We start from the raw sequence: 11,822 nt of genomic DNA, 5'->3' as shown, positions 1-11,822 counted from the left end.
CCCTCATCGTGAGTTCCCCCTTCCCTCCCCCCCCCCCCTCCCCTTGTCCATCACTGAGATGTTGTTCCGTCCTCCTCCCACAGTCAGACAGACCGACACCACAAAAACAGACAGTATGAGACTCTAAACAGAGTGTATGAGACTCTAAACAGACAGTATGAGACTCTAAACAGAGCGTATGAGACTCTAAACGGAGTGTATGACTCTAAACGGAGTGTATCAGAATCTAAACAGAGCGTATGAGACTCTAAACGGAGTGTATCAGAATCTAACAGAGTGTGTGATACTCTAAACGGAGTGTATGAGACTAAACGGAGTGTATGACTCTAAACAGAGACTCTAAACAGAGTGTATGAGACTCTAAACAGAGTGTATGAGACTCTAAACGGAGTGTATCAGAATCTAAACCGAGCGTATGAGACTCTAAACCGAGCGTATGAGACTCTAAACAGAGCGTATGAGACTCTAAACAGAGCGTATGAGACTCTAAACAGAGTGTATGAGACTCTAAACAGAGTGTATGACCCTAAACGGAGTGTATCAGAATCTAAACAGAGTGTATGAGACTCTAAAAAGAGTGTATGACTCTAAACGGAGTGTATCAGAATCTAAACAGAGTGTATGAGACTCTAAAAAGAGTGTATGACTCTAAACGGAGTGTATCAGAATCTAAACAGAGCGTATGAGACTCTAAACAGAGTGTATCAGAATCTAAACAGAGTGTATGAGACTCTAAAAAGAGTGTATGACTCTAAACGGAGTGTATCAGAATCTAAACAGAGTGTATGAGACTCTAAAAAGAGTGTATGACTCTAAACGGAGTGTATGAGACTCTAAAAGAGTGTATGACTCTAAACGGAGTGTATCAGAATTCTAAACAGAGTGTATGAGACTCTAAACGGAGTGTATCAGAATCTAAACAGAGTGTATGAGACTCTAAACGGAGTGTATCAGAATCTAAACAGAGTGTATGAGACTCTAAACAGGCTACCAGCCTCACATACATCTCCGTCTCTCTCTATGTCTCCTCTCTCTCGCCCTCCCTCTCTCTCTACCTATAACTGCACCAATCTAAGTACAGTTAAGTACAACCTCCAATGGCTAGGGCTGTCTTAAATACTTCGAGCTTCGTTCGATGGCACAGCTTCGAACATTAAAAAAAATCGAAGTTAAACAAATATATATATTTTTTTTCAATTTTTTTTTACTTCGATTTTTTGTGTGTGTGTGTGTTTGTGGGTGTGGGGCCGGGGACAAATACACTGGAGGAAAGTAACCCAGCTCAGCACTGGCCAAATTATATCATCACTATTGCCTGTTTGAAGGATATCATCCTCAAACACATATACACCTACATGCCTTGTAGAATTCCACACATAAGAAAGAAAGATACTGGGATGAATAAACAAAATAGGAAATAAAATGTAGAAATGCATGCATACATAAATAAATATGAATCTCCATATATGAAATAGAACATTTAGATAAGGTGCTACTGAGATGTTTTGGTGAGTTCTTTGTTTTTTTGTGGAAGTAGCCCTTCTTAAAAATGCATGAACATTCACTGATATTGGTCTGTAGTGGAGTCTACAAGGTCTACATTGCCGGACCATGTAGAATCCGGACCTTGTAGACTGACATAATTCTGTGCATAGTTTAGTCTACACAGGCCATATTTCAAATAATCAAAATCTTACTTCATTCATCTTAAACATTCTTGATTTGGGGGATTGGTAGTTCCCATGAAATCTGAAGTTGTTCAAACGACAACAGCGATCCACCTTGAATAAATCACACAGCCGAGTGAAACCTTGTTGGCTGCGTCAGTCACGAAAGGGGCTACTTAATTAATTAATCCAATCCACTTTATTATAAGAGCACATTTAAAAACAACAACGTTTACCAAAGTGCTGTACAAGTCCCACAACATAATTTTTTTTCTTTTTTTTCTCGAAGCTTCGAATTAAAATCGAAGCTCGGCCCCGAAGCTTCGATTGCCAAAAAAGCTTCGAAGGTCAGCCTTAAACACAGCAGAGTCCCTTACCAACCACTGGTACTACTAAATCTAATCTAATGTGAAGTAATATGAACAATTAGTCTCCGTTACAACAATAGAAAACAACCTAACCAAACATGCCACACTAGACCTCAACCTCAGGTCATTGCGCGTCCATTCCATCAGTATCAATACGTTTGTTCATAAAAATCCAAAGTTATCTTGTTTTGCATTATTAAGAAAAAATAAATGTAGTGCTCTTGCCTCTTGGGCAATGCACATGGTAGGGTTGTTGTGTAACCCTGTGGGCACCAAGTAACCAGACTCATGTGCAGGAGTGAGAGGGGGCAGAGAGAAGGGGAGGAGAGAAGGGAGGAAGAGAGGGGGGGCAGAGAGGAGAGGAGGAGAGGGGAGAGAGAAGAGGAGAAGAGAGGAGATAAGAGGAGAGGAGAAGAGAGTCGAGGGCAGAGAGAAGAGGGAGAGGAGAGAAGAAGGAGAGAGAGAGAGTCGAGGGCAGAGAGAAGAGGGGAGAAGGGGGAGAGAGAGGGGGGCAGAGAGAAGAGTAGGAGGAGGAGAGGGGCAGAGAGAAGAGAGAAGAGAGGAGATAAGAGGAGAGGAGAAGAGAGTCGAGGGCAGAGAGAAGAGGAGAAGAGAGGAGAAGGAGAGAAGAGAGTCGAGGGCAGAGAGAAGAGGGGAAGAGAGGAGAAGGAGAGAAGAGAGGCGAGGGCAGAGAGAAGAGGAGAGAGAGGGGGGCAGAGAGAAGAGAGGCGAGGAGAGGAGGGGGGCAGAGAGAAGAGGAGAGAAGTGGGAGAGGGGGGGGGCAGAGAGAAAAGGAGAAGGAGAGAGAGAGGAGAGAAGAGGGGCAGAGAGAGAGAGGAGGAGAGGAGAGAAGTGGGAGAGAGGGGGGGCAGAGAGAAGAGGAGAAGGAGAGAAGAGGGCAGAGAGAAGAGAAGGAGAGAAGAGGAGAAGAGAGAAGAAGGGGAGAAATTAGGGGGGGGGGGGGTGACAGAAAGAGGCGATGTGAAGGACTGATAAGAGACAGAGAAAAAACTGAAAGATTGTGGACAGACGGAAACAGAGCGCGCAGCAGTCCCCTGCCTGAGCGTTACACAAAGGAAGGAAGTACTAACGGTGTGTACATATGAGAGAGAGAGAGGTGTGTGTGTGTGTGTGTGTGTGTGTGTGTGGGTGTGCGTCTTTCAAACCGCATGGAAGGTGTCCATACTACTACACCTACGGACGCTTTTGGCCCAACCTTGAAATCAGCCACATTCATTTTCAGAATTGAATCTATATTTCTCACATACCGCATTTTTTTAACTCCCCCACGTGACCTTCAAAACATGCGTGACCTTTGGAGGTCAGTGCGCGGGAGGATCCGGCCTCAATTCCTCGTACGTACGTACAGTATTGAAGATTCATCAACAGTCAGGAATCCAATTAGAACTCCTCCTGAAACGCTTGAGTTCTGATGGACTCGACCTCGACCCCCCGACGACGCAGCGGGAGATATTGGCGCCACGCGTATAGTGTCCCCCCCCCCCCCCCCCCCCGCACACCCACACCCACCCCCGATCTCATCCTCGCCGTAGCTTCTCTGAAAACCTATCCATTAGCCAAGACCTTGGAAGAAAAATGGTGGGTGTGTACAGGTGGAAAACATACCGAGCGACGTCGGTGGTGAAGAGACCGAACCACTAAGTCACTGATGTGAGAAACGGCACATGGGGGGAGAGAGAGAGAGAGAGAGAGAAAGAGAGAGAGACCCACGCTGCCGCCGAGGTCTGTTCTCTAACCGACGCGATGTTCGCTAGCAGCGTGTGCGCCAACTAGCCAACCTCGCTCTCGCTGCGCATCCCGAGTTAAAGATCGAACGATTCAAAAAAAGGGGGGAAAGAAGGATGACCAAAAACGACAACAAAGATGAAGGAGAGAATAACAAGAAGAAGAGAGAGAGAGCGAGAGCATGAGATAGAGGGAGGGAGAGAGGGCTGACAAGAGACAGTAGTTGTGTGTCTTCATCAAATGAAGTCCCAGAGGTCTGCTGGCCAGGCCCAGGGCAGAGCAGAGCGGAGCGGAGGGGTTGGGAGTCGGCTGGCATGATGCAATGCCCTCCGTTGAAGTGTCATTAGAGAGTGTTAGCGGAGAGACCGAAGAAGCGCTTCAGAACCTCAGAACCTTCAGACCCGGGCCCGTCTACCTACAGCGTGACGCGGTGGCGACAATAGTTCTCTCTCCAAGCCAGTAAATACGTAATAAAAGAGTATTGCGTTCGGGCTTGCGCGTGAGCACACACAGCCCCCCCCCCCCCCCCCCTGTCCTCCTAGACGTCTCACCTAGAGGCCATGTTGTTGCTTCCTGTTGTCCAGAGAGCAAGCGCACACATACGTCTCTAAGAGTGAGAGAGAGAAAGCGAGAGAGGAGTGTTTACCTGGCGACTCGACCCTAAGAGACTTGTCACAGTCAGGGAGATGGAAAGGGGGGGGGGGTGGGGGGGGGGGGTAGAGCTCAGGTGCTCGGGGCCAAACCCCTCAGAGACACCTGCTACCTGTTCCTTTCCACACAATTAGCCAACGCGTCGCTAACTCACGCAAGCCTGCTAATGGCAACGGCTAGCTAATGAGCTGGACCAGGGAGGGAGTGTGGTAAGGGTGGGGGGGGGGGGCATTTGTTAGAAAGGGGAGGGGGGGTGGGGGTGGTAAAAACAAAACAAAACAAAAAAACAGCCGCTAATTAGCGACCCGCCCCCTCTTTTAAGCACTCACCTGTTCGGTTGGGCTCCACCTTCACTTTCATGTTATTAGACTCCTCCCCCAGGGCCTGTCTCGGTCCCGCCCCCTCCTCAGCTCCACGAACATGGGCCCCGACTGGCCTCCACCGCCGCCGCTGCCGACCCTCTGCTGGGTCCGTTGGCGGGCGAAGGAGGCGTGCCGGCGCCGGGGGCATGGTTCCGGGAGCGGCAGCCTCCCTGCTTGTGCTGGATGAAGGCCAGGATGTGGGCGAGGGGGAAGGCCTGCCGACACTGGCCGCAGGTCAGGAGGTCACGGCCCTCGTCCTGCGCTCTGACCACCTCCGGACGGGAGGACCTCTCCTCCGGGAAGACGGGTCTGTGCCTTCAGAGGCCTCGGGCACATCTGTGAGAGAGAGACAGAGAGAGAGAGAGGGGGAGAGAGAGACAGACACATAGAGAGAGAGAAAGAGGGGAGAGACAGACAGACACAGAGACGGAGAGAGAAAGAGAGAGAGAGACAGACAGAGAAAGAGAGAGAGGGGAGAGAGAGAAAGAGAGGGGAGAGAGACAGACACATAGAGACAGAGAGAGAGAGAGAGAGAGAGGGGAGAGAGAGAAAGAGAGAGAGACAGACACATAGAGACAGAGAGAGAGAGAGGGAGAGAGAGAAAGAGAGACAGACACATAGAGACAGAGAGAGAGGCGAAAGAGAGGTAGAGACAGAGAAAGAGAGCGACAGACAGAGAGAGAGGGCGAAAGAGAGAGACGGAGAAAAACAGAGCGAGAGAGAGACAGAGCGAGAGAGAGACAGAGAGAGGCAGACAGAGACAGACAGACAGACAGACAGACAGAGACACACGCACAGAGACAGAGACAAATACAGAGTGAGAGAAAGAAAGAGAGAGGATATGTAGAATGAGAAGATGCGGGAATGAGTAGATATTAGTCAGACTGTTAAACTCGCATTGACTGTCCCCTCACGTGCACCATGCACTTACCTGGACTTGATAACCACTGTTACCGCTCATCATGCACTTTATTATTTAAAGTATTCTGTTATATGTACAGTGTTATGTGTTCATGTATGTATATATTGTACTACGGTCAGTGGGAGCTCCCCTGAAATTTCGTTGTATACTTGTGTGCAATGACAATTAAAAGTCTATTCTATTCTAGTCTATATTAAGGAGGGATATTTACAGACCGAGATGACAAGTCACCGCCGGTCAGATCAACTTGTTGCACCTGGTGGACTAACGATGAGTTCCAGGACACTGGTCACATCGTGGCGCAAGTGATGTAAGCAACCGTTCAAATGGAAAACAACGTCCTAGTTGTTAGGTTTCAGTTGTGAGCCTTCTTCCCCCAACTGTAGAACAAAGAGGCCAACAGGGTCAGTGCGCTGCTGACCACTTCCTGTACCGTCCTAACCGACCCAGTGCGACGCTGACCACTTCCTGTACCTAACCGACCCAGTGCGCTGCGGACTACTTCCTTTACCTAACCGACCCAGATCAGATCAGCCCCCCCCCCCCCCCCCCCCCCCCCCAGAGAGTCTGCTTGCATCGTGGCAGAACTATACAGCGCAAGTTTCAACAGACGCGCAACAGTCACCTCCTGCCCCTGCTGTTATTGTTATGTATTAAATGTATTTTATGCATTACAAACCTAATTTTTGCATGTTCTTGCATTTTGTACTTTTGCTATGTATATTGTATATTTTCTAGTGTTTGGTCTTTATTATTTACTTTTGAAGCACAATCTCAGGAGGCTCATACAGAACCAAGCATTTCACTGTAATGTACTGTATGTACCTTATATCTGTGACAAATACAACAAAACCTGAAAGTTGAAAAGGAATTGAATGTGTTGATTATTATTATTATTATTTATGACGTCAGCTTTTGCACTTGCTCGCCTGGCTTACAGTACGTCTCCTGCTGTGACTTATATAATATAACACACTCTCCCCAGACACAAGTGACCGGTTTCTTGACGAGGAAGTGATTGCCGGTGAAAACGACTGAGACAGTGCTCAACTACAACAACCCTGTACCTCCCCTGTCCGGCTCATCCCCTGTATAAGAGACAGCTAATGACATTCAGAGTCAACAGCTATATAGCCAAACGTGCCATCTTTAGTGATTAGCACTTTGCACTCCTTTGGGGGGGGGGGCAGTTTATTATATGTAGGACCTTCTGAGAACCAACCCTTCATGCAACAGCCTGCCTCACATATAGGATTACTACCCCTCTCTCAAAACACAACGAGTAGAGCCTTGATGAATTTAAGCAATTGCTCAAATAATAATAGGCACATCTCAATTCTGTGTGGAGGAAGTGGTGTGTGTGTGGGCCATGGGGGGGGGGGGGGCAGGGGGTTGTTGAGTCAGGAGGTTATTGCCCAATGCGGTCGTTGTGGGCGCACCTCGACACCTGGACCGGATCCACCTGCCCTGGCAACTTGGCAAGAAGGCCCGACTAACAAGGTACAACAGGACAGGTAGGTACAGGACATTTACATTTAGTCATTTAGCTGACGCTTTGATCCAAAGCGACTTACAAGTTCTGTACGACAAGTCATCAACAGGTAGGACAGGTAGGTACAGGACAAAGTACAGGACAGGTACACAGGGCAGGGGCAGGTACAGGACGGGTACACAGGGCAGGTACAGGACGGGTACACAGGGCAGGTACAGGACAGGTACAGTACAGGACGGGCACAGGGCAGGTACAGGACGGGTACAAGAAGGGTACACAGGGCAGGTACAGGGCAGGTACAGACAGTACAGTTGAAAGGTGCATCTCGCCGGTGCTTAACACAAAAATGTCACCTTTCCTGTTTCGGGGCTGTGCTGTTTGCGCAGACAGACACGCAAGGTGCGGTCGCTGCTCACAGTCAGGCCCTGTGGTCAAACCCAGGCACGCAACACTAGTGTGATCTCAGAAGAGATGTTGTTTTTCTGCCTTTTTAAAGAAGCATTTTTGTTTTGTTTGTACACAAACTAGTATTCTCGGACCGTAGTGGTGAAGGCAACAACGCAACCAGGCAAAGTCTTGGCAAATCATTAAAAAGTCATTTTAATATTGTGATTAACTGACCAACCCGCACGATGTCAATGTGATTATTATTATCGCAATACTGTCCCCAGTCTCTTGTTGTTTCACGACACAGTGTCCACAACACGCGGCTGATCGCCTGTCTGTCCCACATCAAGGAAGCGTCGCTACAACTTCACATATATACACAATCTAGGCCAAATTAACTATGTATATATTACACAAAAATAGTAATAAAATAAGAATCAAATAGAAAAAGATACATATAAAAAGACAATTGAGAAGATTGTTTGGCATTCCGGGAAAAACACAATTAAATGTATTCTGACCTATACAGGACTAGTAAAATTGCGTCCAAAAAACCTTGTTAATCACAAATCAAAATATGAAATCGTAATAATATTCATATCATGTCGTTTATTATTATTATAATTATAAGATCCCAGCCAGGTGCGGGTTCACAGTGTCGACACCTACCTTGCAGCAGCATGACGCTCAGGTGTTGCGGTCGACTTCCAAGTTTGCGTCTGGACATGATTCTGTCTCACTGCGCGCCGCGCGGCCGGCGGTGGGTCCAGATCAATAATCACCTGCTGTATCGATCCGAAACCTCTCTCTCTCTCTAACCAAGATGCAGTTAAGAAGTTGTGAACAAATAAATGACCGAAAGAAAGACTCTCTCTCTCTCTCTCTCTCTCTCCCTGGACGGACGGTGCTGCTGCTGCTCGCTGCCAGACAGTGTTCAAGTTCATGCCGTTTCCCCCCGCAGCGGAGGAGAGGGGCGGGGCCACCAGACCAGAGGCACCGCCCGCCCCGCCCCCTCCCCTGCTCCAACCCCGCCCCCCTCCTGATTGATTGAAAACTTTATTAACAGATTGCAGAATGGGTACCAAATACAGTACAGCTCAATACACACAATTGTTAAGGGGATGCAGACCAGACCAGAGAAAGACTTTCGTCTTGTTTACATCAGGGTCCCACCCATTTTCCTGCACACACACACACACTGATGAATTGAAAATGGGGGACACTGATGTAAACAAGACGAAAGTCTTTCTCTGGTCTGGTCTGCATCCCCTTAACAATTGTGTGTATTGAGCTGTGTATTGTACCCATTCTGCAATCTGTTAATAAAGTTTTCAATCAATCAGGTCTACCGCTTAACCCTTTCACTGCCACATGACAGCCGGTTAACCCTTTCACTGTGACAAATACAGGTTAGCCCTTTACTATCACACAACACAACCGACGGCGATGCTCCATCATTAGCATCGCCGTCGGTTGTGTGATAGACAGTAAAGGGTTATTAACCTTCCGTCGTGTCATGTGGCAGTGAAAGGGTTCGTTTATGACCTGTGAGCAGGAAGTGGCCGCCGCTGCTGACAGGTGTTTTACTATCGCAGCAGCAGCAGCCGGCCGAGTTCGAAACCAAAGCAAACGGAATATTCGTTTCTCCTTTTGTTGTTGTTGTAGACTAGAGGTGACTACTTTACATACATGTGACGTTGTTGGCATTTCACCTGCAACCTTCGGGCGGGTGGGTGGATGGGGGGGAAACACCCAAAGTCTAAGACAAACTCTTTCTGGGGCCCCAACCCCAACTACTGAATTTACACTCGACTTCCACGTGGTGTCCCGACGTTAACTTACTATAAAGTGTCATTAAATGCCAGTGTGTCATCATTCAGTAGAAGGTATCATGTAATCAGCGCACATTATTTGCCTACAAAGTAATGCTCTATAGTTGGTAGCGTTTGGCGCCACCTAGTGGTCACATGCTTTCTAGAAACAAGTTGAGGGAAGAAGAAAATACACAATAATTCCAACACTGGAGCAGTCGAAGGTGAATTAACCAATCCATGAGAACCTGTGCAACAATGTCAAGTGTTTGGCAAACAAACAAAAAAAAGAAGCAAACGAGGGATCAATTCAGTGTTCATTTATTTGGAATTCTGCATTTAAGATTCCACACTATCTCAGGACAAAAGTAAAAGTTGACTGGAGGTGATATACAATGTACAGAGTTGGCTGTGGTCAGTTGGGAATAATGGGAAGCTGGGCAAAAAAATAAAATAAAAAAATAATCAATTGTTTGCATATTCACATGAGTACATTTCTGTCTGCAAATATGACTAGTTCATTTTAAATGGAAGAAAAATATACACCCAATTCATAATGTCATTGAAAAAGTCTATGGTATACACATTGGTTATCAAAGGGATGGGACATAAAGTATGGTTACAGGTGGCAAAGGCAAATATAATACACCATATTTTAAGATAATACACCGGTATCAAATCGAGTGACCAGCCAAGTCTGAATCCGGAACTGCTTTAGATTTGACAGTACAAGAGAGAAGTGGAGAATGTAAAAAAGAAAAAAGAAAGAAAAGAAACCTAAGCATTATACCTTCAGAAGATGGGACTGTCTAAAACCCAAAACAAAAATAGAATTTGGCTGGACTGATCAGACGGAATTAAATGTGTGAAATACATTTGCATCACAGTGTGAAAACAATCTCATCGGCTTCTTTTATTTTATTTTTAGCACTAAAGAGGGACCAGTAACCTACAAGCCGCTAGTCAATCTTTCTGTGCGAGCGATTCTCCTTCTCGCTCCTCGTCGCAGAGACACATGGTGTGTGTCGTGTGTGAACGGTGTCGGGGGGGGGTTAGGCGCTTGGTCGACGGTGGCGTTCTTTTCTCTCTCCAGGGTCTCTCGCCGGGCCGGCTTTAGTACCGGTAGTACGGGCTCCTCGACCGGGACCGCGACCTCCTGGAAGGAGAAGGAGAAGGGGCGTGTGAGTATGTGAGGATCAGGTGACGGGAGGCTAAGTTTGGACCACAACATATACAGTACGGACACATCCTGGGAGATCACCTTCATCATGTCTTCACAATGCTGAGGACTACGGTATATATCTTTATACATGTATATGTTTGTGAGGTAATTAGGTAGGGCTAGTGGTAATTAGGTAGGGCTAGTGGTAATTAGGTAGGGCTAGTGGTAATTAGGTAGGGCTAGTGGTAATTAGGTAGGGCTAGTGCGTCTAGGTCAGGGGTCAGCAACCTTTACTATCAAAAGAGCCACTTTTCCCCCCTCCCACAAAATAAAATGCTCAGGGAGCCACACAACCTATTTACCCTTAAAATGAAGATAACACAGTGTATAACATTTTATATATCCCCAAGCATACCCCACATTTAGCATAAAACGCCTGACAATTGCATACCCAAAGTAATTTGCGATTTATTATACTTTATACTTATAGCACACAGTTTGTTGCATTAATGGAATTATAAAGCAACAAAAAGAAAATGTTTGACTTTTTATTGCTGTGTTTACCTGTTATAAAGGAAAACCTCAAACTCTTATGAAGAGGAGAAAAAAGACTGGCTGTGTAGACCTATTTTTAAATAAAACACAGAAGAGGAGACAAAACACTGGTGTCTGTAGACCGACTTTGAAATAAAACCCTGAACTATGCAGGTATATTTGAGTCCTTCCCTTATTTGTGGAACATTTATAAAATAAAAAGTAAATTTTTCGTTGTTCGCAAATTTCGCACCACATATCAGGCATACAGATAAGCCTGCATCGTTAGTCGTGAAAGCAAATTAATCTGTCCACGCTGAATTAAACCCTCTATTTTCCTCAGACTTAACTTTTTTTGGATTTATCCATGGTTAGTTTACTGGGGGGGTCGGAAACTCAAGATTAGCCACTTGCAGACAGCAGGGAGAGGCACGGGGTGTGACGTACTGTATATTTTAGTTGATGAAATATTTTTGTTGACTAAATATTTTAGTTGATGAAATATTTTTTCATTTCAGAATTATTATTATTATAATTTTTTGGGTCAGGGAGCCGCAGCTGATTGGCTAAAGAGCCGCATGCGGCTCCGGAGCCGCAGGTTGCCGACCCCTGGTCTAGGTTGACAGTAAATAGGATGGTGCATCGGTCAGGACACAGGAATGAAGGTGAGGAGATGTGATATTTCTTTCTGGATTGTCTTTGTCCAGCTTGCACTTGCAA

The 11,822-nt window shown here is 46.4% G+C and overlaps 1 protein-coding gene across 3 annotated transcripts in view; it reads right to left on the bottom strand.

The window, feature by feature from the left end:
• Window positions 1-9,711: 9,711 nt before the first annotated feature.
• The window catches only part of clasrp (CLK4-associating serine/arginine rich protein), a 46,222-nt gene continuing 44,111 nt past the window's right edge, over window positions 9,712-11,822 (bottom strand). For all 3 annotated transcript variants that reach the window (XM_084320257.1, XM_084320259.1, XM_084320258.1), the window contains exon 21: window positions 9,712-10,562. In XM_084320257.1, coding sequence (XP_084176383.1) covers window positions 10,520-10,562 — 43 coding nt within the window. In that variant the 3' untranslated portion in view covers window positions 9,712-10,519. The remainder of the gene's footprint in view (window positions 10,563-11,822) is intronic.

Source organism: Notolepis coatsorum (assembly GCF_963971535.1).
Source record: "Notolepis coatsorum genome assembly, chromosome: 1".
Taxonomy (NCBI): domain Eukaryota; kingdom Metazoa; phylum Chordata; class Actinopteri; order Aulopiformes; family Paralepididae; genus Notolepis; species Notolepis coatsorum.
This window is presented reverse-complemented; position numbering and strand designations above follow the sequence as displayed.